This window comes from Oncorhynchus gorbuscha, linkage group LG23 (assembly GCF_021184085.1).
Source record: "Oncorhynchus gorbuscha isolate QuinsamMale2020 ecotype Even-year linkage group LG23, OgorEven_v1.0, whole genome shotgun sequence".
Taxonomy (NCBI): domain Eukaryota; kingdom Metazoa; phylum Chordata; class Actinopteri; order Salmoniformes; family Salmonidae; genus Oncorhynchus; species Oncorhynchus gorbuscha.
In genome coordinates this window covers 44,262,362-44,287,348 of record NC_060195.1, presented here as the reverse complement: position 1 = coordinate 44,287,348, position 24,987 = coordinate 44,262,362, and the positions used below count along the sequence as shown (strand labels likewise).

Here is a 24,987-nt window from a genome sequence, read left to right as displayed (position 1 = left end):
ACTGACCCACCGCCAAACCGGTCATGCTGGAGGATGTTGCAGGCAGCAGAACGTTCTCCACAGCGTATCCAGACCTTCTCGTCTGTCACGTGCTCAGTGTGAACCTGCTTTCATCTGTGAAGAGCACAGGGCGCCAGTGGCGAATTTGCCAATCTTGGTGTTCTCTGTCAAATGCCAAACGTCCTGCACGGTGTTGGGCTGTAAGCACAAACCCACCTGTGGACGTCGGGCCCTCATACCACCCTCATGGAGTCTGTTTCTGACCGTTTGAGCAGACACATGCACATTTGTGGCCTGCTGGAGGTCATTTTGCAGGGCTCTGGCAGTGCTCCTCCTTGCACAAAGGCGGAGGTAGCGGTCCTGCTGCTGGGTTGTTTCCCTCCTCCACGTCTCCTGATGTACTGGCCTGTCTCCTGGTAGCGCCTCCATGCTCTGGACACTACGCTGACAGACACAGCAAACCCTCCTGCCACATCTCGCATAGATGTGCCATCCTGGATGAGCTGCACTACCTGAGCCACTTGTGTGAGTTGTAGACTCCGTCTCATGCTCCCACCAGAGTGAAAGCACCGCCAGCATTCAAAAGTGACCAAAACATCAGCCAGGAAGCATAGGAACTGAGGTCCCTGTGGTCCCCACCTGCAGAACCACTCCTTTATTGGGGGTGTCTTGTTAAGTGCCTATAATTTCCACCTGTTGTCTATTCCATTTGCACAACAGCATGTGAAATTTATTGTCAGTGTTGCTTCCTAAGTGGACATTTTGATTTCACAGAAGTGTGATTAACTTGATAGTGTGTTGTTTAAGTGTTCCCTTTATTTTTTTGAGCAGTATATATATATATATATATATATATAAAATAATCAGGTGTGGGAGAGATTCTTGTCTGGCGGCCGGTTGGCTCTGGCAGTGATGAACAAGCAGATGGCGGTTCTAATGGCTCTCCACACACCCTTCCCACAGTGCCTAGCTGGAAGATCTGACACCCCCAGTGTTTCACCAGGTCCTGCCAAGCTACAAGGAGCTACGGGTCCTAACCCTCAGCAAACTGGTAGTGGTTGTCAACCCTTCTGGCAAAGCACTGTCAACTGTCACTCCCATCACAGGTGACTTCAAGACCCAATGGCAATTATGAAAGGACATGTCAAACACACAACTCAGTTCTTTAGTATGATCTTGCTAGCAGACAAGCATATATGGGCCCTGGCTCAGCACTAACTCACAGGCACAGAAAGGCTGCGTTTACATAAGCAGCCTAATTGTTCCATTTCCAAACTAATTAGTCATCACAGATCTTTTTCAGAGCTGATCCAACTGGTCAATTGAGAAAATATCAGAATCGGGGTGCCTGTGTAAATGCAGCTGAAGTTACATTGCCTTTTTTTGTTGTTATTCTAGTTGGTGTTTACTTGCTAAAGAGACATGTATACGCCCTCTTGAATAGGTTATTTGTTGGAATCCCTGCCCTAGGAAAGATTGAACCTCAAGTCCGAGTTTAAAAAAGCTACTTTAAATGAAAAATTAAGTAAATAAAGTACGGGATGAGTTAGTAAATTGTCCATGTCCTGTATTCCAATTGTTCTGGTCACAAAAAGGGAGATCTGCTGGCTGGCTAACACCTGCCTGAATGTTCAGATATCAAATAACAGCAACAATTATACCTGATAGTAAAACATGTTATTTCATTGGTATAACAGTGTCTTGATATGAATCTGGAATTCAAATCTCAAAAAATCTCAAAAAACTCCAGGATATGGACACACTTTCTACCACTCTAAATTCCAAGCATCTGCCTCTAACCCTAGGAAGCTCTTTGCCACCTTCTCCTCCCTCCTGAATCCTCCTCCCCCTCCCCCCCCTCTCTGCAGATGACTTCGTCAACAATTTTGAAAAGAAGGTCGACGACATCCGATCCTCGTTTGCTAAGTCAAACGACACCGCTGGTTCTGCTCACAGTGCCCTACCCTGTGCTCTGACCTCTTTCTCCCCTCTCTCTCCAGATGAAATCTCGCGTCTTGTGACGGCCGGCCGCCCAACAACCTGCCCGCTTGACCCTATCCCCTCCTCTCTTCTCCAGACCATTTCCGGAGACCTTCTCCCTTACCTCACCTCGCTCATCAACTTATCCCTGACCGCTGGCTACGTCCCTTCCGTCTTCAAGAGAGCGAGAGTTGCACCCCTTCTGATCCAAAAAAAACCTACACTCGATCCCTCCGATGTCAACAACTACAGACCAGTATCCCTTCTTTCTTTTCTCTCCAAAACTCTTGAACGTGCCGTCCTTGGTCAGCTCTCCCGCTATCTCTCTCAGAATGACCTTCTTGATCCAAATCAGTCAGGTTTCAAGACTAGTCATTCAACTGAGACTGCTCTTCTCTGTATCACGGAGGCGCTCCGCACCGCTAAAGCTAACTCTCTCTCCTCTGCTCTCATCCTTCTAGACCTATCGGCTGCCTTCGATACTGTGAACCATCAGATCCTCCTCTCCACCCTCTCCGAGTTGGGCATCTCCGGCGTGGCCCACGCTTGGATTGCGTCCTACCTGACAGGTCGCTCCTACCAGGTGGCGTGGCCTGAAACCCCACCTCTTTAAGGAATACCTAGGATAGGATAAAGTAATCCTTCTCACCCCCCTTAAAATATGTAGATGCACTATTGTAAAGTGGCTGTTCCACTGGATGTCATAAGGTGAATGCACCAATTTGTAAGTCACTCTGGATAAGAGCGTCTGCTAAATGACTTAAATGTAATGTAAATGTAACAAGATCTGAGCATCCATATGAAAATGACTGTATAGCTTTAAAACAAACTGTTTAACTTAATATCTTGGGTTCTGATGGGGTAAGACGGCGCATAAGGATATGATTCAGGCATGGTTATTCAGCAGAGTGAATATATACTGTAACTTGCTGTAACCACTTTTAGAAAGGTTATTTAGTTTGTTTTCTGGAGGGGTTAAAGACTTCAGTTGATGCCATTGTAACATGTGACAAATTCAATTTGTAAGTTTCTAATGGCAACAAAACATTTCCCTGGATGGCCAATTACATATCTATATTAGAGGTCGAATGATTATAAATTAACAGATATCGCAATGATTATTTGCAACATAGATAGACTAGTAATATCATCAACCATGTGTAGTTAACTAGTGATTATGTTAAGATTGATTGTTTTTTATAAGATAAGTTTAATGATAGCTAGCAACTTACCGTGGCTCCTTACTGCACTCGCGTAACAGGTGGTCAAGCCTGCCACGCAGTCTCCTTGTGGAGTGCAATGTAATCAGAGTCTAAAATGGCAGATTACCGATTGTTATGAAAACTTAAAAATTGGCCCTAATTAATCGGCCTACCTCTAATCTATATACACACCATCTTTAATTGCCACATTTTAACCACTAAGAAACAGTTAAGGAGAGATTGCAGCGGATACAATTTCAATACATTTATTGAAAAAAAGTGACAAGTCCACCCAACGAATCGAACCACAGCCTAGAACTGGATGACCTGGCCCTGAAAGGAGAAAATGAAAACGTTTTAAAAGGCAGCGCATAGATATTCAAACAGCACAATTAATCATTCACGTTCACCTTTCCAAAATGAAAAATACAAACACTGCTTCCGAATCCAATCATCTTTAAATCGGACAAATTAATTAGAACTTGTTAACATTCTTTAGGGCATATATAAAAGGCAAACCGTTCCAGAGTAGCACACGTTTGGCCAGTGAAGGCCTTCAGAGTGCTATTGCCAATTCCTCTCTAGGCAGTATCTTAACCACAAAGACTTCTGAGGAAGCATGTATATTTGGAATTGACTAAACCTTATGCAGATGAACGATGTAAAAGTGAATGAGCAAAGACGTGTATCATCAGTAGTTGAACCACATGTCAAATGTCACTGATTAATAAATCAAATTAAATTTGACGTCCACAAACCATACACGCTGCTATTTATGGTTCTGGAGCAAAAACACAACCCTTTCCAGAAGCAGAATAAACATAGGCCAGGAAAAGCAGTGTTTCAGTACTTAGTTGGAATGAGAGTTTGTGCTTGCTTACCTTTCTCTTCTTGTCACCTCCCAGCTCAAAGTGTTTGCATCTCTTGATGGGCACCATTCTCTTGGCCCTGCAGTTGGGCTCCACGCACTCCAGCCTTAACACAATCTTCTTTGTTGTCTTAGCCTGAGGAGAGAATCCATGTAAAAAATGTAGAAAATAATCCAGGATTCATGCACACATGACATGGCAGTGGCTGCATTTTGATTCTCTACCCTTAAATGTGTACTCGTTCACTCCCCGTCATGCATTTAAAACCATCGGATTGGTGAAGTGGCCATTCCATTAAAATCCATGAGGGGGAGTGTGCGAGTGTACACTTAAAGTAGTACCCACAAACAGTAAAATAAAAATGTTAAAAAGCTGTAAAAAAAAAAAGGTTCAGACAATACTTTAAGTACACTACCGTTCAAAAGTTTGGGGTCACTTAGAAATGTCCACGTTTTTGTCCATTAAAATAACATAAAATTGGTCAGAAATACAGTGTAGACATTGTTAATGTTATAAATGACTATTGTAGCTGGAAACTGCAGATTTTTTGTGGAATACCTACAAAGGCGTACAGAGGCCTGTTATCAGCAACCATCACTCCTGTGTTCCAATGGCACGTTGTGTTAGCTAATCCAAGATTGTTTTAAAAGGCTAATTAATCATTAGAAAACCCTTTTGCAATTATGTTAGCACAGCTGAAAATTGTTGTTCTGATTAAAGAAGTAATAAAAACAGACCTTATTTAGACTAGTTGAGTATCTGGAACATCAGCATTTGTGGGTTCGATTACAGGCTCGAAATGGCCAGAAAAAAATGTACTTTCTTCTGAAACTCCATCAGTCTATTCTTGTTCTGAGAAATGATGGCTATTCCATGCAATAAATTGCGAAGAAACTGAAGATCTCCATTACTTCCCTTCACAGAACAGCGCAAACTGGCTCTAACCAGAAAAGAAAGAGGAGCAAGAGGACAAGTACATACGATTGTCTAGTTTGAGAAACAGACGCCTCACAAGTCCTCAACTGGCAGCTTCATTAACTTCTTGAGGGCCAGTGGCAGTATTCGGTATTTCGGATGACTGACGTGCCCAAAGTAAACTGCCTGTTACTCAGGCCCAGAAGCTCGGATTTGCATATAATTGGTAGTATTGGATAGAAAACCCTCTGACGTTTTCTAAAACTGTTAAGATAATGTATGTGAGTATAACAGAACTGATATGGCAGGAGAAAACCCGAGGAGAATACATCCGGAATTTTTCCTTTTAGGTGTCAGCCCATCCAAATCCTTGTTAATGGGAAAATCAAAGAAATACCTCCCAGATTGCAGTTCCTAGGGCTTCCACTAAAAGTCAAGCCTTAAGAAAGAATTTCAGGCATGTTTTTTGAAAAATGAGCAAAACATTTATAGTTTTTCTAGGTGGCTCCCATTTTGGCTGTAGTATTGTGACATGCGTGGATGAGTGTGCGCACTTTGTTATTTATCTCCAGTAATGAACATACTATTCTCCGTCTTCAATTTGATTGTTTATTTACATATTAGAGTACCTGAGGATTGATTAGAAACGTTGTTTGACTTGTTTATTGGTAACTTTTGAGATTAATTTGTATGCATTTTGAGTGAGGGAAACTGGTGGATTACTGAATCAAGCACGCCAACTAAACTGACTTTTTGGGGATATAAAGGACTTTTTCAAACAAAAGGACTATTTGTGATGTAGCTGGGACCCTTGGAATTGCAAACAGAGGAAGATCTTCAAAGGTAAATGATTTATTTTATCGCTATTTCTGACTTTCGTGATGCCTCTGCTTGTTTGGAAAATGTTTAACGCTTTAGTATGTGGGCGCTTTCCTCAGATAATCGCATGATATGCTTTCGCCGTAAAGCCTTTTTGAAATCTGACAAAGCAGCTGGATTAAGAAGTTAAGCTTTGAAACAATGTAGGACACTTGTATTTTCATTCATGTTTAATATTACGATTTTGTATTTTGAATTTGGCATGCTCCGATTTCACCGGATGTTGTCAAATCCCCACTAGAGGGATTTACGTACTAAGAGGTTCATTAAATAGTACCCGCAAAACACCAGTCTTAACAGCAACAGTGAAGATGCGACTCCGGGATGTTGGCCTTCTTGGCAGAGTTGCAAAGAACAAGCCATATCTAAGACTGGCCAATAAAAGGAAAAGATTAAGGAGTGATGGTTGCTGATAATGGGCCTCTTGTACACCTATGTAGATATATATATATTTTTTTAAATCAGCCATTTCCAGCTACAATAGTCATTTACAACATTAGCAATGTCTTCACTGTATTTCTGATCAATTTGATGTTATTTTAAAATGGACAAAAAAAAGTGTTTTTCTTTCAAAAACAAGGACATTTCTAAGTGACCCCAAACTTTTGAACGGTAGTGTGTGTGTAAAAGTAAAGGAAAAAAACAGAAGCATTCATTAAGTTGTCTGAGGTTTACCTTGCCATGGAGGAGAAACAGCCTCAAACCATCTCAATTATCTTTAGCGGACACTTTAGGAAAGGACAAAGTCACTACAGTCCAAGGCTTGCTGACAATGGCCTGCACAGCCTACATTTGTAGTATACATTATTGGATACATTGTAGGGTACCTTATACCAGTGGTTCAATTCCTTTCCTTGAGTAACCATTAAAGTACAGTTAGGTTGCCCCAGACCCACACTTGTGGTTGTCCACGACAACACAACTGTACTGTTGGTTACTCAAGGAAAAGTGTTAACTGATAAGGTACCCTTTGGTAATGTTTCCAGTGCACACAAAGCTTCACAAACTCACCTTTTTGCGGAAAATAGGCTTGGTCTGTCCACCGTAACCGGACTGCTTTCTGTCATATCTCCTCTTACCTAAAACACATATCAGTTATTCATCTTGGAACACATTGCGGTCCATGCTACCTGCCAATGCTCATTTTGAGACAAACTCACCTTGTGCATAGAGGGAATCCTTTCCCTTCTTGTACTGGGTAACTTTGTGAAGCTGGTGCCTCTTGCACTTCTTGCAGTAGGTCCTGCGCGTCTTTGGTACATTCACCTTAATCACACAAATATTAATTTAGAAACATGTACACCGACAGTGCAGTAGTATGGTACATTGTCATTTACAGTACCTCTGTATTCGTATTTATTCACTGAACACTGGGCATCAAAACAGATATCCAGTATGGTGGTCAGGTCACTACCATTAAACCTAAGGAGCTGCTACCCAGACAAGAGCCTTTTCCCATCTATGTGGCATTTTTGTTCAAAATACTAGTTACATGTGCATACTTTCTGCCACAAAGTTATATAATCAAGTCTACCAACAATCGGTTTGGTGACCGACTGGCTCTAGAAGGTAACGTAGAGACACCATTGTCTCCTTAACGTGCACCACTTAGCTACTTGAAGACCAGCCTATAGTACATTTGCTACGTTTAAAAACGGTAACAAGTACTTAGCAATGATGCACATCTAAAATGGCAATACCAACATAATTATGTTGCCAAAAATACAATAACGTGGGCGATTTCATGTTCCATGTAGTTAGCGATATCACCGATGTAATCATTCGCTCGAATTTTGTTATAGGCAACTATATTGGGATATACAGATACAATCACTAATAATGGGCTAAATGTGTCCCTAACCATTGCGTTCACACATTAGGCACTTTAGAACGTAGCTAGTGCAGGTATATTTCAAAGATTACATTAGATGTTTTAAGCGTATTCATGGTGAAGTTTCATACCATTGTGACGGCCCGATCCAGACGAAAAAAGGAAGAACGAAGCCGGTAGCACTCCTTCGTAAAGACCATTGGCTGATGCAGAAGTATAGGTCGTAATTTTGAACACTGCCACCTTATGTTTGGGAGTGTGGAATAGAACCAAATACTATATATGACATAAATAGGCCTTCAGTACAAAGCCTCAATATACAGCACGGGATCTGGCACCTCTCTGTTTTGGACTGTTTCGTTCCGATGTTGTGCCAAAAATCTCCCGGTGTCGTCCCCGGCAAGATGCCGCCCTGAGTGGTTGCCCATGTCGCCCGTACTTAAATCCGCTACTGATTTTGTATTAGTCTATAAATACATCTCTTTGCCAAAATTCGTAATCTCTCCCATGTCTTATTCGACTGGTATTTTTTTAAATGTAAGGATACTAATTCAGCCAAAGTTTTTCTGAAATGTGTATTGTTTACCAACAGATTACTGCCACCTCTATGTTTAATATAACACACATACATTTATTATTAATTTCGGTTGCCTATCCTAACGTGAATTTTGTTCTATAGACGGTATTTGACTCTAGCCACACAATTAAGGTAATTAGAAGGGGGGTCTGGCACAACACCGGAACCGATTTGGCCGGATCCAGTACCCCTCATGGCATGAAAAATAATGTTAACTTTTTGCAATGTATTTTTTTTTATAAAATCTAAATTCATTCTGGTTGACTCTTTGTTAATTCTCTTTTGTTAATGTGAAAATGTAGAATTTCAGCCCTGGCCTGATATTCTGAGTTGATTCGGGTTGAGCCGAGACGGGTTTAGGGTTTGTGCAATTTTGCAATCTATGTTGGAGACCAAAGCAAGGCTGCGTGAGAAGCCCGCCTGTATTTCTCACAGAACTAGAATGAGATTCACTTTCTACAATCTCTCTCCCTCTCGTTGCAACCTGCGAGAAGGGTTCTGGAGGAGCTGCAACAGCCCCGATGAATTGAAATACATTTGTCAAAGTCTGTTCAGAAACAAATGAAATCATTTACAATAGTCTACTACACGATCACTGGTCATCTCTATTGCCTCTGATCTCACTTGTTTGTAAATTATGTCAAAGTGTTGGACTGTGCCCCTGGCTATCCATAAATGTAAAAATAATAACAAGACAAGTTTGTGGTCTGGTTTGCTTAGTATAAGGAATTTTAAAGGATTTACACATTTACGTGTGAAACTTAACTAGGCCTATTTTAAAACCCAAATACGTTTAGACTTTTACTCAAGTAGCATTTTACTGGGGGACTTTTACTTGAGTCACTTTCTATTAAGGTACACCACATGACCAAAAGTATGTGGACACGTGCTCGTAAACATCTCATTCCAAAATCATGGGCATGGATTTGGTCCCCCCACTTTGCTGCTATAACAGCCTCCACTCTTCTGGGAAGGTTTTCCACGAGATGTTGGAACATTGCTGTGGGGACTTGCTTCCAGACCATTATTCCTCCTCCACCAAAGTTTACAGTTGGCACTATGCATTGGGGCACGTAGCATTCTCCTGGCATCCGCCACCAATTCCAGATTCATCCGCCGGGCTGCCAGATGGTGAGGCATGATTCATCACTCCAGAGAACGCTTTTCCGCTCTGGAGTTCAATGGTGACGAGCTTTATACCACTCCTGCCGACACTTGGCATTGCACGTGGTGATCTTAGGGTTGTGTGCGGCTGCTCGGCCATTGAAACCCATTTCATGAAGCTCCTGTCCAATAGTTATTGTGCTGGCATTGCTACCAGAGGCAGTTTGGATCTCTCACTTCAACCGAGGACAGGCAATTTTTACCTGCTATGCACTTCAGCACTCAGCGGTCCCGCTCTGTGAGCTTGTGTGCCACTTAGTGGCTGAGCCGTTGTTGCTCCTACATGTTTCCACTTCACAATAACAGCACTTACAGTTGACCGGGGAAGCTCTAGGAGGGCAGAAATTGGACAAACTGACCTGTTGGAAAGGTGGCATCCTTATGACGTTGCCACGTTGAAAACCACTGAGCTCTTCAGTAAGGCCATTCTACAGCCTATCTTTGTCTATGGAGATTGTATGGCCGTGTGCTCAATTTTATACACCTGTCAGGAAGTTGTGTGGCTGAAATAGCTGAATCCACTCATTTGAAGGGGTGTCCACAATAAATGTCCACATACATTTATTTATACAGTACCATTCAAAAGTTTGGACACACCTAATCATTCAAGGATTTGTATTTATTTTTACTATTTTCTACATTTTAGAATAATAGTGAAGACATCAAAACTATGAAATAACACATATGGAATCATGTAGTAACCAAAAAAGTTAAATAAATCAAAATATATTTTATATTTGACATTCTTCAAAGTAGCCACACATTGCGTTGATGACAGGTTTGCACACTCTTGGCATTCGCTCAACCAGCTTCATGAGGTAGTCACCTGGAATGCATTTCAATTAACCGGTGTGCCTTGTTAAAAGTGAATTTGTAGAATTTCTTTCCTTCTTAATGCGTTTGAGCCTATCAGTTGTGTTGTTACAAGTTAGAGGTGTTATACAGAAGATTGCCAAGAACAGCTCAAATAAGCAAAGATAAATGACAGTCCATCATTACATTAAAAACTTATTTGGGATCTGTGTCACGTCCACAGGATGGTTGAGCTAACGTAGGCTAATGCGATTAGCATGAGGTTGTAAGTAACAAGAACATTTCCCAGGACATAGACATATCTGAAATTGGCAGAAAGCTTCAATTCTTGTTAATCCAACTGCACTGTCCAATTTACAGTACCTATAACAGTAATAGAATCCTATTCTATTGTTTGAGGAGAGTGCACAATTTTGAACATGAAAAGTTATTAATAAACAAATTAGGTACATTTGGGCAGTCTTGATACAACATTTTGAACAGAAAATACAATGGTTCATTGGATCAGTCTAAAACTTTGCACATAAACTGCTGCCACCTAGTGGCCAAAACCAATATTGCACCTGGGTTGGAATAATACATTATAGTCTTTCTCTTGCATTTCAAATTATAGTACAAAAAAATAAAAAATAACGTTTTTTTTCTTTGTATTCTCTTTTACCAGATCTATTGTGTATATTTTTATTTATTTAACACTTTTTTGGTTACTAAATTTTTTGGTTACAACACTCCTGTGTTGTGTTGGCTATGTGCTTAGGGTCATTATCCTGTTGGAAGGTGAACATTCGCCCCAGTCAGAGGTCCTGAGCTATCTGGAGCAGGTTTTCATCAAGGATCTCTCTGTACTTTGCTCCCTTCATATTTCCCCCGATCCTGACTAGTCTCCCATTCTCTGCCGCTGAAAAACATCCCCACATCATGATGCTGCCACCACCATGCTTCACCATATGGATGGTGCCAAGTTTCCTACAGACGTGACGTTCAGGCCAAAGAGTTCAATCTTGGTTTCATCAGACCAGGGAATCTTGTTTCTCATGGTCTGAGTGGCTTCCGTCTGGCCTCTCTACCATAAAGGCCTGATTGGTGGAGTTCTGGAGACCAAAGCCCTCACCTCCCTGACAAAGGGTCTTCTCCTCGATTGCTCAATTTGGCCTGGAAGACAGCTTTAGGAAGAGTCTTGGTGGCTCCAAACTTCTTCCATTTAAGAATGATGGAGTCGACTGTTCTTGGGGACCTTCATTGTTGCAGAAATGTTTTGGTACCATTCCCCAGATCTGTGCCTGGAAACAATCCTGAGCTCTACGGACAATTCCTTTGACCTCATGGCTTGGTTTTTTCTCTGACATGCACTGTCAACTGTGGGACCTTATACAGACAGGTGTATACATTTTCAAATCAATTTAATTTACCACATGTGGACTCTAATCAAGTTGTAGAAATATCCCAAAGATGATCAATGGAAACAGGATGCACCTGAGCTTATTTTTGAGTCTCAGAGCAAAGGGTCTGAATAATTATGTGAACAAGGTATTTCTGTTTTTATTTTTAATACATTTGCTAACATTTCTGAAAACCAGTTTTTGCTTTGTCATTATGGGGCATTGTGTGTAGATTAATGAGAAAAATGATGTCATCAATTTTAGAATAAGGCTGTAATGTAACAAAATGTGGAAAAACTCAAGGGGTCTGAATACTTTCCAAATGCACTGTGCTATAGGAAGCCACCCTTGTGGAATGGTGCATACAGTGTACTATGGCAGTGTTATTGTCTCCTGCGCTTCCCACCAACATTTTCTCGTGCGCGTCCCACAAATGTTTGGTTTTCCGTGTCTGCATTACTTGCCAGTGAAGGGAAACATTCTGTGAAAATTGAAGCATTGTATCAACAAGGTGGCTCTGAGAATATTGATTTCAACATAGTAGCCAACAAATCGGCTCTGTCTGGTATTATCGTGTTGCCTATGCAGTAGTTGCACGATCTGTGTGATTATTGTATATTTTCAAAAGCCCTACATACACACTATAGCTAAGTAACTTAGCAATATTTAATGACGTTTTACCAGCAAGATTGATCTGTTAGAATATCTCATTTTAATTGAGAAAGATGTCAAAGCAAGACTGATAGAGTGAGAGGTGGACATGCATTACACCAGAGGCGGGTAGACTACAGGTAGGGATTAGGGATGCAGGTGAGGATGTGGATGAAGTAGGCCTAGAACAATATGTTTAATAAAATGTTTGCCCAACTTAATCATGAATGATTTGCATTATCTCAATTATCATTCTGTCACTGCATGACAATGTACAATTGGTTCTATTAGGGACAGATAGAAATTTACTGGGGGTGAGGGTTGTCTAGCAGTTGTTTTTTTGTTACTTTGGGGAGGCTTGTGTGTTTGGTCATAGGGGAGGGTAGTGCGTTGTTTTGGGGGGTGAGGGGGGGTTACATTTGTTCTTCTGCTCGTATTTACCCTATAAACAATGGCTTGACGTACTTTTGATATTACCCTAATAAAGTTTAGAAGCTTTTATGAAGGTTTGGTATGGTGTGGCTATTATTAAGCTTAAGCTACTGCAGGCACGATCTCTTTGATAAGAAGGCAGTGCGCCCTGGGGCTCCAACTGACTGACAGTTGAACTTGAGGCGAGGAAGACTGTTTCAGGCCTACCAGAGTTACTCCTATAATCTAACAATATAATGCTTGTCTTTATACAAAATATTTGGATAAAAAATGTACGAATTACCCTCCTTCTGTAAGTCTATATCAGTGTAGCCAATAAAGAAATGCATGTCGGTGTCATAGCATGCCACCGGCATATCTCAAAGGGGTTAGGCCTAACCTCCTCTTCCTTTATATAGGGTATATATATATTAAAATATGAATATCATACAGTGGACTCAAACCCAGAATCTCTAGTGGCACAGCTAGCACTGCAATGCAGTGCCTTAGATCACTGTGCCACTCGGGAGACCAGAAACAACACCTTCTAATAAAATAAACAAACCCGTAACCCCTTTCCAGTAATCTAAATATTGCAACCTGTTGCATTAATTTAGTAAAAATATAAACCTGTTGTTTAACAAATGTAGAACCTTCAAAAAGTTGGTGCTTTCTCATCAGTTTAATAATCAATACTCATTTCAATCTACTTTAATTGCTGGACACTGTTCCATGTAATGGAAACAATAATTTGACAAATTCACTGGTGTTACCTAAACTACAAAACCAAGCAACAATAATCAGAAACGGTCAAATAACGTTTCTCATACTTCTACTTCAAACGTCCCATTGCCCGCTTGCTTTCAACCGCAGCTAATCTTTTTCTCAAAGCTCAATCACTCTACTCATCATTTAACCTTGTATTAAAACCTCAGCTTTTCAAATTACTAAGGTATTGCATCATAAGAGTGCTATGAAAAAAAACATGAATAACATTACCATTCACATACTGTCAACACTCATTAAGTTGACATCAACCCTCCTTATCAATGTCTTTGTCACTGTCACCCATCGCAAGGTTTAGAAAATAAAATAAACCAAAGCATGATTATTCTCACCTTACTAGAAGGCAATGTTTACATTGTAGTCTACCCTAACAATATTACTCTATATTTTTAATACCAATCTCTGCTGGATATTCCCTTTCTGCTTCACACTTACTAAACGGCTATTATTTTAAGATTAACCAGTAACGCGCCAAATCTATAAAATACCTCAGCCAATTCTTAATCAATCCAAATTCAAAATTCTTACTTTCCAATTGACTTACTTTCCTTTGTTAACCTTCACTAATCTACATCTGTTTCCATAAACTCAGAAAGCCCTCCACAATATCTACTATACTCTACCTCTGTCTTTCCATCTAACGTTACTATACCAGGACATTTTTATTTTATTTATAATAGTCAAAACAAACAACTTCTGTTCACAGGGAGGCCACTTTAATTATTTGTGACCCCTCCTCCCTTCCATCAATTTAATAAAATCTATTTTTGAAATAAACGAAATAAAAAGTGTCTCATGAGATTAATACCCCCAGGGTTTTCCTGAGTTGCATTGTTCTCAAAACACCCAAATATGTTATCTCTTGTTTCGCTGGTTGAACTTTCCCAACATGGGAGTTGGCTAGAGCAGACAGATCTGGGAACAGGCTACACCTATCCAGCCTTTATTCACAAACTATTTCATTCCGATGATGATAATTTAATACATATTGACAAGGTTAACTTGCTCTCCATAGGGGTCTTAATGTGGGAGGTCTACACCTTGGGAAAACTGCACTACGAACGGTTAAACAACAATGAGATAGTGGATAAGGTTTCAAGAGGCTATCGCCTCTATCGCCCCCATTTGGCCAATGACAGAGTCTTCACCATCCAGACCAGCTGTTGGCTGGATGTACGTACAGTATACAGAATAATGCCTGGTCCCAGATCTGTGTATTCTGTCTTTCCAACTTTTATGGTCATTGTCAAGCCAAACAGCACCGTTCTGGGATAAGGCTAGCTAAGTGGGGGTCAAAGATAATGGTCAGAGAAATGGACATACATGTCAGCTTGACAACTTGTAATCTAATTGTTTGCCCCACCCTCATGTATTGTATCTCCTCTTGCGTTGACTGGCAGAAGGCGGACGAGAGACCCACCTTTCAGGAGCTGTCGGTGACTGTTCAGGACTTGCTCTTCGAGCTCCAGTAGATCCAACCACCATATTCTGATTGAAACACAGTTCACAGACTCACCCCTCTGGCAGATACACTTCCTCATGCAGAAAAGACTGAAGTCTTCATCAACTCAGGGCCGAATCCATTCTGGACATCATACATTGGAGAAGTAGATGAAACTTAAACTTAAAGAATTCCTGTGAGAGAGCTGAGAGATGCGTTATGGTTGAACATGGGACTCTTATGACAAACTCCAGTAGTTAAATAAAATCTTATTTGAGGAATGTAACTGTTGGTAATTGAGAACATGCTAGATATGAAATGTTTTTCCTTATTTATTTATTTATTTATTTATTTATTATGTTTTCCTTTGTTACTATCATTGGTAAATTGCTTTCAATTAAATATATTATATAGTCCTATCTATTTCTGTAAGATTTCATATTTATTTACTGTCTATCCACTGAAATGTATGCTAAGTAGAAATACATTTTATCAACTGAAAATGTAGTTATGTGGTTTTATAAAACTATTGAGAAAGAACAGTAGCCTACCTTGCATTGTCTGAGCCTCTATCTCAGAGAAACATTTTGCACATGGCATTAATAAGGATAGTCAGGAAGGGAGACTCGGTATCTCTGAGAGGAAGTTGATCAAATGTATTTAGCACGTCATTTTTGTTGGACCCAAATCCAATGAAATGTGCTGTTATTAGGGGCGTACTTTCTGATTGGTCGAGCTCTCTTCCGTTTCCTGTGATGCGCCTAGCCTATCCACACACGTGAAGGTCTGTGAATATCTCTGTTCAATTTATAAGCGATTTCTGCATGAACATGGAGAACCAAGGAGCAACAGCAGACCCTCAACTTCAGCAATTCATCGAAATCGAGTCCCAAAAACAAAGGTTTCAGCAGTTGGTTCATCAGATGACTGAAGTGTGTTGGGTAAGAAACGTTTCCGCAATGATATCTAGCAAGCTAGCTAGCTACTTGAACATCAATTGAATGAATGCATAGACAGTTAGCCAATAGTACAATGGGCATGTAGACTCCTTAATTGTACTAGCTAGTTTGTGTTTAATAGCTAGCTAGTTGGTCATGCCGGTTTGTTACAGCATCCTCTGGACGTCCCAACTCTGACGTCACCCCATTAAAGTTGAAATTTCAATCGGTTAGGGTAGGGACGCACCAAGGATTCCAGATAACACTAGCCATAAAAAAGGTGTTTAAATGTTAAGTTATTCATGCCTGATGCAATGCCCTCCACTCCATGCAATGACGTGATCCAACCAATGATTGAACACCTGTCTCCTCTGGTTCTCCACAGGAGAAATGCATGGACAAACCTGGGCCAAAGCTGGATTCCCGGACAGAGATCTGCTTTGTGAACTGTGTAGAGCGCTTCATTGACACTAGCCAATTCATCCTGAACAGATTGGAGCAGACACAGAGGAGTAAGGGCTCCTTCTCAGAATCCATGTCTGAATAGTCTAGCAACAACCTCCTCGACTGGATGGACTGACAATCAAGATGTGGCTTACAGCAATACCAGCTTTCTATGTGGTGCAGTGAGAATACTGTCCAAAAACCAGGGTGGGGTAGAAACATGGCGTTTTGATAAAAGTTCCTTGGTTTTGCACCTTGCATCATGTCACCGAGACAAATAGAGTCTTGGCCAATTTCTCTCACCGAGCAGGACACAAGATTAATTCCACGTTCACGTGCTAGTCAGACCTAGGAAACTCACATTTCCGACACGCTAACTGGTTGTATTAATACGTTCCGCGTTCAACAAATTAGCAAGTTGTACACTTCCGAGTTTCCGGCTATTATTTGGTTATTAGCAAATATCTTCATATTGTTTTTCTGAAACTGTTGTAAATTGAATGAAAGAGCCTGTCACATGTTGATCATATCATGATAACTGAGATGGGAGATCTTTCATTCGTTTGATTTGATAAAAATCTTGACCAGCTGTTGAGGTTGTGTCCTGGGGCATTTAAAGAGAAGGGCCAAATAAATGGGACAGTCAATTCGCCACCGCCTCGGAAAGCCACTGGAACTCACTGCATTCAGTATCAAGTCAGAGTACGAACAATGTCTTGTTGGGAAAAGGGCATAATCTATAGCTGAAACAAGTGTTCCGTTGTATATTTGCAATAAACAAATATATTGCCTACTTTGTCATCGTTGGCCATGACTTGAATACAATGTGGTCCCAGTATTAGGGTATTGCTGCGTAAAAGGTTGAAGATAATTGTTTATTCACATACTCAACTAAAGAATCAACAGTATTTTCCAAATAAATTATTAAGAAATACAATAGTTAGTATGGCACATGCGGTAGGAATGCATTTCAAAAGTGTTGGTCTAGGAAAGAGCCTCAGTTAATACTGATTCATATCCATGATCAGTGAAATAATACAATTGAGGTATTACAGTAACTTGTTAGTCAGATTTTGTTCAATCTTCACACAACCAGTAACTTCTTGTATGAAACACAGATGATTTAACTGCCTACACTAAGGTAAACGCTGCATTGCCTTGATTCACAGTAGGTCTTGTAGCATTTTTAAAGACATTAAAATCCAGGAATGAGACCAATAGGCCTATCAATAAGTCTGAAAAACAGAAGGCAGTTAGGTAAACTATTTGATCTAAAAACTAATATCAATACATTCAATTTGATCACACTCCGTGACTTCATATTTTAAAGTGTGTACCTTTAACTCATTCATAGCACGACATACAGTTGAAGTCGGAAGTTTACATACACCTTAGACAAATACATTTAAACTCAGTTTCACGATTCCTGACATTTAATCCTAGTAAAAATTCCCTGTCTTAGGTCAGTTAGAATCACCACTTTATTTTAAGAATGTGAAATGTCAGAATAATAAGTGATTTATTTCAGCTTTCATTTCTTTCATCACATTCCCAGTGGGTCAGAAGTTTACATACACTCAATTAGTATTTGGTTGCATTGCCTTTAAATTGTTGAACTTGGGTCAAACATTTTGGGTTGCCTTCCACAAACTTCCCACAATAAGTTGGGTAAATTTTGGCCCATTCCTCCTGACAGAGCTGGTGTAACTGAGTCACGTTTGCAGGCCTCCTTACACGCTTTTTCAGTTTGGCCCACAACTTTTCTATAGGATTGATGTCAGTGCTTTGTGATGGCCACTCCAATACCTTGACTTTATTGTTCTTAAGCCATTTTGTCACAACTTTGTAAGTATGCTTGGGACCCATTTGCGACCAATCTTTCACTTCCTGACTGATGTCTTGAGATGTTGCTTCAATATATATATATATATATTCATATAGATGTTCCACATAATTTCTCCACTTGTGATGCCATCTATTTTGTGAAGTGCACCAGTCCCTCCTGCAGCAAAGCACCCCCACAACATGATGCTGCCACCCCTGTGCTTCACGGTTGGGATGGTGTTCTTCGGGCTTGCAGACCTCCCCCTTTTTCCTCCAAACATAATGATGGTCATAATGGCCAAGCAGTTCTATTTTTGTTTCATTAGACCAGAGGACATTTCTCCAAAAAGTACAATATATGTCCCCATGTGCAGTTAAAAACCTAGTGTGGTTTTGGAGCAGTGGCTTCTTCCTTGCTGAGCTTCTTCCTTGCTGAGCGGCCTTTCAGGTTGTCGATATAGGACTTGTTTTTGTGTGGATATAGATACTTTTGTACTTGTTTCCACCAGCATCTTCATAAGGTCCTTTGCTGTTCTGGGATTGATTTACACTTTTCACAACAAAGTACGTTCTGCTCTAGGAGACAGAATGCGTCTCCTTCCTGAGCGATATGACGACTGCATGGTCCCATGGTGTTTATAGTTGCGTAGTATTGTTTGTACAGATGAACATGGTACCTTCAGGCGTTTGGAAATTGCTTCCAATGATGAACCAGACTTGGTCTACAATTTGTTTTCTGAGGTTTTGGCTGATTTTTTTTATTTTCCCATGATGTCAAGCAAAGAGGCACTGAGTTTGACTAAAATTATGTCAATTAGCCTATCAGAATCTTTTAAAGCCATGACATCATTTTCTGGAATTTTCAAAGCTGTTTAAAGGCACATTCAATTTAGTGTATGTAAACTCTGATCCACTGGAATTTCGATACAGTGAATTATAAGTGAAATAATCTGTAAACAATTGTTGGGAAAATCACTTGTCATGGACTATAGTTTGTTAACAAGAAATTTGTGGAGTGGTTGAAAAACAAGTTTTAATGACTCCAACCTAAGTGCATGTAAACTTCCGACTTCAACTGTACATAAACCAGTTTTATATACTTTAGAAACAACATCTAGAGATAAACGGGAGACCTGTTGAGTGGTTTAGGCGTACCCTTAAGTAAAAATTAAATGCTATTGTGTAATGATCTTCGTCTGTTGTTTGTAGAAAGTCAGACCGAAATGCAGCGTGTAGGTTACTCATGACTTTTAATGAAGCTAATACGGTACATGAAATAACGAAGAAGAAAACAACAAACGAATGAAACTAATACAGCCTATCTGGTGACTAACACTAAGACAGGTACAATCACCCACGAAATACAACGAGCACACAGGCTACCTAAATACAGGCTACCTAAATACGGTTCCCAATCCGAGACAACTAGAATCAGCTGACTCCAATTAGGAATCGCCTCAGGCAGCCAAGCCTAACTAGACACACCCCTACTAATACACACTCCTAATTAATACAAACCCCAATACGAAATATAAACCCATGTCACACCCTGGCCTACCCAAACATATAACAAAAACACAAGATACAATGACCAAGGCGTGACATATTGGACTTTGCTAATAGCTCAACGTGCCCATCTTTGTCATTATAGAAATCCAGAGTGCTGACTAGATTACAGTTCATGACCATTCTAGCAAGGCATACTATACTTCCAGTGGTTATTGCATTATAAGATTTAACTCAATACAGATTTAGTGAACATATTTTTCACTTCTCTACGCAGGTGTTTAAATATCAAATAAACAGAAATGTAAAGCTTGGCAATGGGCAATTGGTCTCTGAACATTTAGCCTTTATCTTAGCAGGATTGAGGTCAATTCAGTTTAATTCAGGAAATTCAATTAATGATTTGAAAATTGCCTATTGTTTTCTGAGAGCATTTTTCAAGTCATGAATTGAGCTTCAAATCATACTGAATTGATCCCAGCCCAGGTGTTAAGTGGTGACAAAGCCATTGTTCCTCCACATGGAGCACTCTGGAGAATTACCCACCCTTTGAGCTCCCCTCTCTGGGCAGGGCCACGTAAGGCTGCTGGCCCCAGGGAGGCCCCTTCCTCAGGTACAGTGGCAGTGAGTCCCAGCTGAATGTGATGTCTTTACATGCATGAAGGAGGAAGATACCCAGGATGATTGTGAGGAACCCACTGACGGTTCCCACAGCTCCGTCCATGGTCATACTCAGTCACTCCTTGACGAGGATGGCCGAACACACCATTACGGAGGTGGTGAAGAACACTTAATAGATGGGCGTGACAATGGACGTGTTGTAAATGTCCAAGGCTTTATTGAGATAGCTGGTCTGGATGCGGAGGTAGATCACCAGGCAGATGAGTAGACACCAAAACAGGGGTTCCTTTAGGACAGTGGTGCTGGTGAATTGCTTGATGACAATGCACAATAGACACAATGAATCCTGGGAGAGACCACAGTCGGAACGCTTGAATGAGTACATTCTGGGAGCATGATGCAATAGTTTATATTCTTGCATTTTTACATATTAACAAGCCAATTATTTTATGGATCAGTGGCTCTTAACCGATGCTGAGTGATTTAGCATAGGTCACTATGAGACATTGATTTGACTGATGTAACATGTTTCTCAAATTATAATCTTAGTTCGTAGCAGGCTGCCCCAAAAAGATTGTCAGCGTTATCAAGGCCTACATATTTACTAATCGTAATAAAATAAAATAAAAATGGATTTGTCACGAGCGCCGAACACAACGGTTGTAGACTTTACAGTGATGTTTACAAGCCCTTCCCAACAATGCAGAGTCGAAAGAACGTCCCTAAATAACAAAGTCGGGATGGAACTCGTAAGATGTCGCCTTTCTCCGTCGTCGCCATCTTACACAATGTGTAGGGTTGGGAATTGCCAGGGATCTCACAATATGATATTATGACGATACTTAGTGCCTTCAGAAAGTATTTATACCCCCTGACTTATTCCACATTTTGTTGCATTACAGCTTGAATTCAAAATGGATTAAATCAATTTTTTGTCTCACCCATCTACACACATTACTCCATATAATGAAAGTGAAAACATGTTTAGACATTTTATTAAATGTATTGAAAATTAAATAGAGAAATATATAATTTACAAAAGTATTCACACCCTGTTGCTATGACACCACAAATTGAACTCAGGTGCATCCAATTTCCTTTGATAATCCTTGAGATGTTACTACATATTTGAGTCCACCTGTGGCAAATTCAATTATTTGGACGATTTGGGAAGAATCACACCCATCTCCATATAAGGTCCCACAGTTAACAGTGCATGTCAGAGCGGAAACTCTGGCAAGGAACTGTAGGTCACAGAGATAGAATTGTGATGAGGCACAGATCTGGGGAAGGGTATAAAACAATTTCTAGAGTGTTGAAAGTTTCCAAGAGCACAGTGGTCTCCATTATTGGGAAATTGAAAAAATATTGAACTACCCAGACTTTGTCAAGAGCTGGCCGTCTGAGCAACCAGGCAAGAAAGACCTTGGTCAGGGAGGTAACCAAGAACCCAATGGCCACTCTGACAGAACTACAGAGTTCCTTGGCTGAGATGGGAGAACCTGCCAGAAGGACAACAGTCTCTACAGCATTTCACCAATCTGGGGCTTTATGGGAGAATGGTCAGACGGAAAAGGCACATGATAGCGAGCCTGGAGTTTGCAGAAATGCACATGAAAGACTCAGTGCATAAGGTAAAAGAGCTTGTGGTCTTATGACACACATTTTACTCTTTGGCCTGAATGCAAAGCACTATATCTGGAGAAAACCAGGCACAGCCTATTATCTGTCTAATGCCATTCTTACCGTGAAGCATGGTGGTGGCACCATCATGCTATGGGGATGCTTTTCAGTGGCAGGGACTGGGAGGGAACAATGAATGGTGCCAAATACAGGCAAATCCTTGATGATAACCTGCTTTAGAGTGCAAACGACCTTAGACTGGGCGGGGGCGAAGATTTATGTTCCAACAGGACACTGTCCCCAAGCTTACAGCCAAAGCAACAGTGGAATTGCTTCAGAATAAGAATGTGAAAGTCCTTAAGTGGCCCAGGCAATAAAGAGACTTGAATCCCATTGAAAATCTGTGGAAAGACTTGAAATTGCTGTTCACTGCCGCTCCCCATCTAACCAAACAGCGCTTGAGAAAATATGCATGGAAGAATGGGAAAAAACATGCAATGGACATTAGACCGGAGGACATCTGTCCTTTGGTCTGAAGAGTCCAAATTTGAGATTTTTTGGTTCCAACCGCTGTGTCTTTGTGAGACGCAGAGTAGGTAAACGGATGATCTCTGCATGTGTGGTTCCCAGGAAGGGAGGAGCAAAATGGAGTCATGATCAGATTTGCCAAAAGGAGAGCAGATAAGGGCCATGAAGACATTTAGATTTTTTTTTACTGTAGCAGTGGTCCAAGGTTTTTCCAGCGCGCGAGTACTACAATCAATGTGTTGGTAGAACTTCGGTAGCGTTTTCCTCAAATTTGCTTTGCTAATATCCGCACCTACAATAAATGCGGCCTCAGGATATGTGGTTTCCAGTTTGCATAAAGTACAGTGTAGTTCTTTGAAGGCCATCATCGTATCGGCTAGAGGGGGAATATACACGGCTGTGACTATAACCGAAGAGAATTCTCTTGGGAAGTAATACGGTCAGCATTTGATTGTGAGGTATTCTAGGTCGGGTGAACAAAAGGACTTCAGTTTTTAAATGTTATCACAATTACACCATGAGTACTTAATCATGAAACATACACCGCTCTTTTTTTCTTCCCAGAGAGTTCTTTATTCCTGTCTGCGCGATGTACTAAGAACCCAGCAGGCTGTATGGACGGGGACAGTATATCCAGAGAGAGCCATGTTTCAATTTAACAGAGTATGTTACAATCCCTGATCCCTGGAAGGAGATCCTCATCCTGAGCTTGTCTACTTTATTATCCAGAGACTGAACATTAGCGAGTAATATACTCGGAAATGGTGGATGGTGTGTCCGCTCCAAATACCTCTTCTCCGCCGACTGTGTTTTGGAGCAGCCTCTGGAATAAGTTCAATTGCCTTGGTGGGTACGAACAAAGGATCCAATTTGGGAAAGTTGTATTCCTGGTCGTAATGCTTGTAAGTTACCATCACTCTGATATCCACAAGTTATTTCCGGCTGTATGTAATAACCCCCCAAAATTTCTGGGCTAATAATGTAAGAGAACTAACACACACATAAACAAAATACTGCAATGTTGCTTAGGAGCTAGAAGCAGAGCTTACATATCTGTCCGCACCATATTTACACAAACCATACATGTGCACTCTCATTGGACAGTGGGAGGGAATAAAATGTCACAAACCTTGGGGAACGTGGTGGAGTGGACCCCCAGGAGAGGTCTCAGCGGTTCACCACAGACAGAATGAGGAACTTCTTCCTGCGCCAGGGGTCCCGGACACAGACTGTGACTATGACAATAATAAAGTGGACAAACTGCTCAACACTGAGCTGACAGATTCTCTGGGTGGCCTTTTAAACCACTGCACTTCCCCATCTCTCAACCGAACTCAGGTCTACCCCCCATTTCTGCACTGACTCCTTCCCCAGTCAACGGACCGAAGAACACGAGGGGAGGGCTACGGATGAAGACTATCACATGCTGGAAGCTGTACATTCAACACCAGCTGTGGTGGAATAGCTCTACGAGAGAGTGCACTTATACAAAGCTCTGGAGGCCATTAACAGGTGTGTGAGACAGACCAACGGCTTCGTCCAGCAGCACATGCCATGGAAGTTGGACAAGGTTGACAGTAGAGACCAACTATGGCTAGACACCATCCTCAGCGTGTCTCTAGAGTATCTGAGGATATATGGGACACTCCTCCAGCCCATAGTACCAGAGATGACAGATAAGCTTCTGTCCAGGCTGGAGGTGAAGGCAGAGGAGAAGAGCTGGGCTGCTCTGGACTTCCTGGTAAAGTATATGGGAAAAAACTACCTCGTTGAGGGCAGAGCACTGGGTCCTGACATTGGAGTACTGTTTAATAATCTGGAGTGGCCAAATGCAATGAAAGGGAAAGCTAAGAAAGACGCTAAAGTGAAATTGTAAACATGAACATTCTATTTGATACGAGTGGAAATAAATTAGATTGAATGTCACTTGTGTACTGGATTATTTTTCCTGCATGTTTGAGCTTGCTTGACTGCTGCTCATGTTTACAATTGATAATTGTTTTATCCTGTCACCACCCCCCTTCTGCTGACAACTTTATTATTGTTCTTTATTTTATCATGTTGAACAATTTACAGTTATAATTTGCATTACAATATTATGCCCCCCCACCACCACCACCACCAACACCTCCCATAGCCTCGTAATTACCAGACTGATGTCCATGCAGCGTCAGGCTGCTCATGGGATCAGGCAGCTCACGAGGCTACTGCGCCACCTCTTCAGAGGATAATTCAATTATTGTTCTTTATTTTATCAAGGCTAGGATTCAATCAAAGGTGCGTTAATCATGAACCCAGATCTTCCAGCCTGTAGGCATACCTGCTAACCATCCCCTCAGTTCAGGAGAGTGTGTACTTACACTTCACTATTCTACAAACTCGGAAAATAGCAAGTCCCTCAAGTGTGCAAACCTCTCCAATGGCCCAAAGGGACGTTGCCATTAATGTAACAATTATAGCAAACCGTGACAGTGCAACCGTCCATGCGGATCTCGAATGCGGCTTATGCCTTTGATTTATTCCTAGCCCAAGTTACAATATAGTTTAAATTGATTTTGATTATTATTTATTGATGTATTGTTTTGTAGACTACTTTATCATACAT

General features: G+C 41.0%; 2 protein-coding genes across 2 annotated transcripts; one reads left to right on the top strand and one right to left on the bottom strand.

Moving 5' to 3' along the window:
- Positions 1-3,432: 3,432 nt before the first annotated feature.
- Positions 3,433-7,891, bottom strand: LOC124010956 (60S ribosomal protein L36a-like). The gene is made up of 5 exons (XM_046323792.1): positions 7,808-7,891; positions 7,006-7,111; positions 6,857-6,924; positions 4,064-4,186; positions 3,433-3,515 (listed from the first exon to the last, which is right to left on the bottom strand). Exons 1-5 carry the CDS (start codon positions 7,874-7,876, stop codon positions 3,495-3,497), a joined length of 387 nt encoding a protein of 128 aa, XP_046179748.1. The 5' UTR covers positions 7,877-7,891; the 3' UTR covers positions 3,433-3,494.
- A 7,744-nt stretch (positions 7,892-15,635) lies between these two features.
- LOC124011165 (mitochondrial import inner membrane translocase subunit Tim8 A) lies at positions 15,636-17,073 on the top strand. Its single transcript, XM_046324239.1, has 2 exons — positions 15,636-15,839; positions 16,222-17,073. Exons 1-2 carry the CDS (start codon positions 15,723-15,725, stop codon positions 16,381-16,383), a joined length of 279 nt encoding a protein of 92 aa, XP_046180195.1. The 5' UTR covers positions 15,636-15,722; the 3' UTR covers positions 16,384-17,073.
- The last annotated feature ends 7,914 nt before the right edge of the window (positions 17,074-24,987 follow it).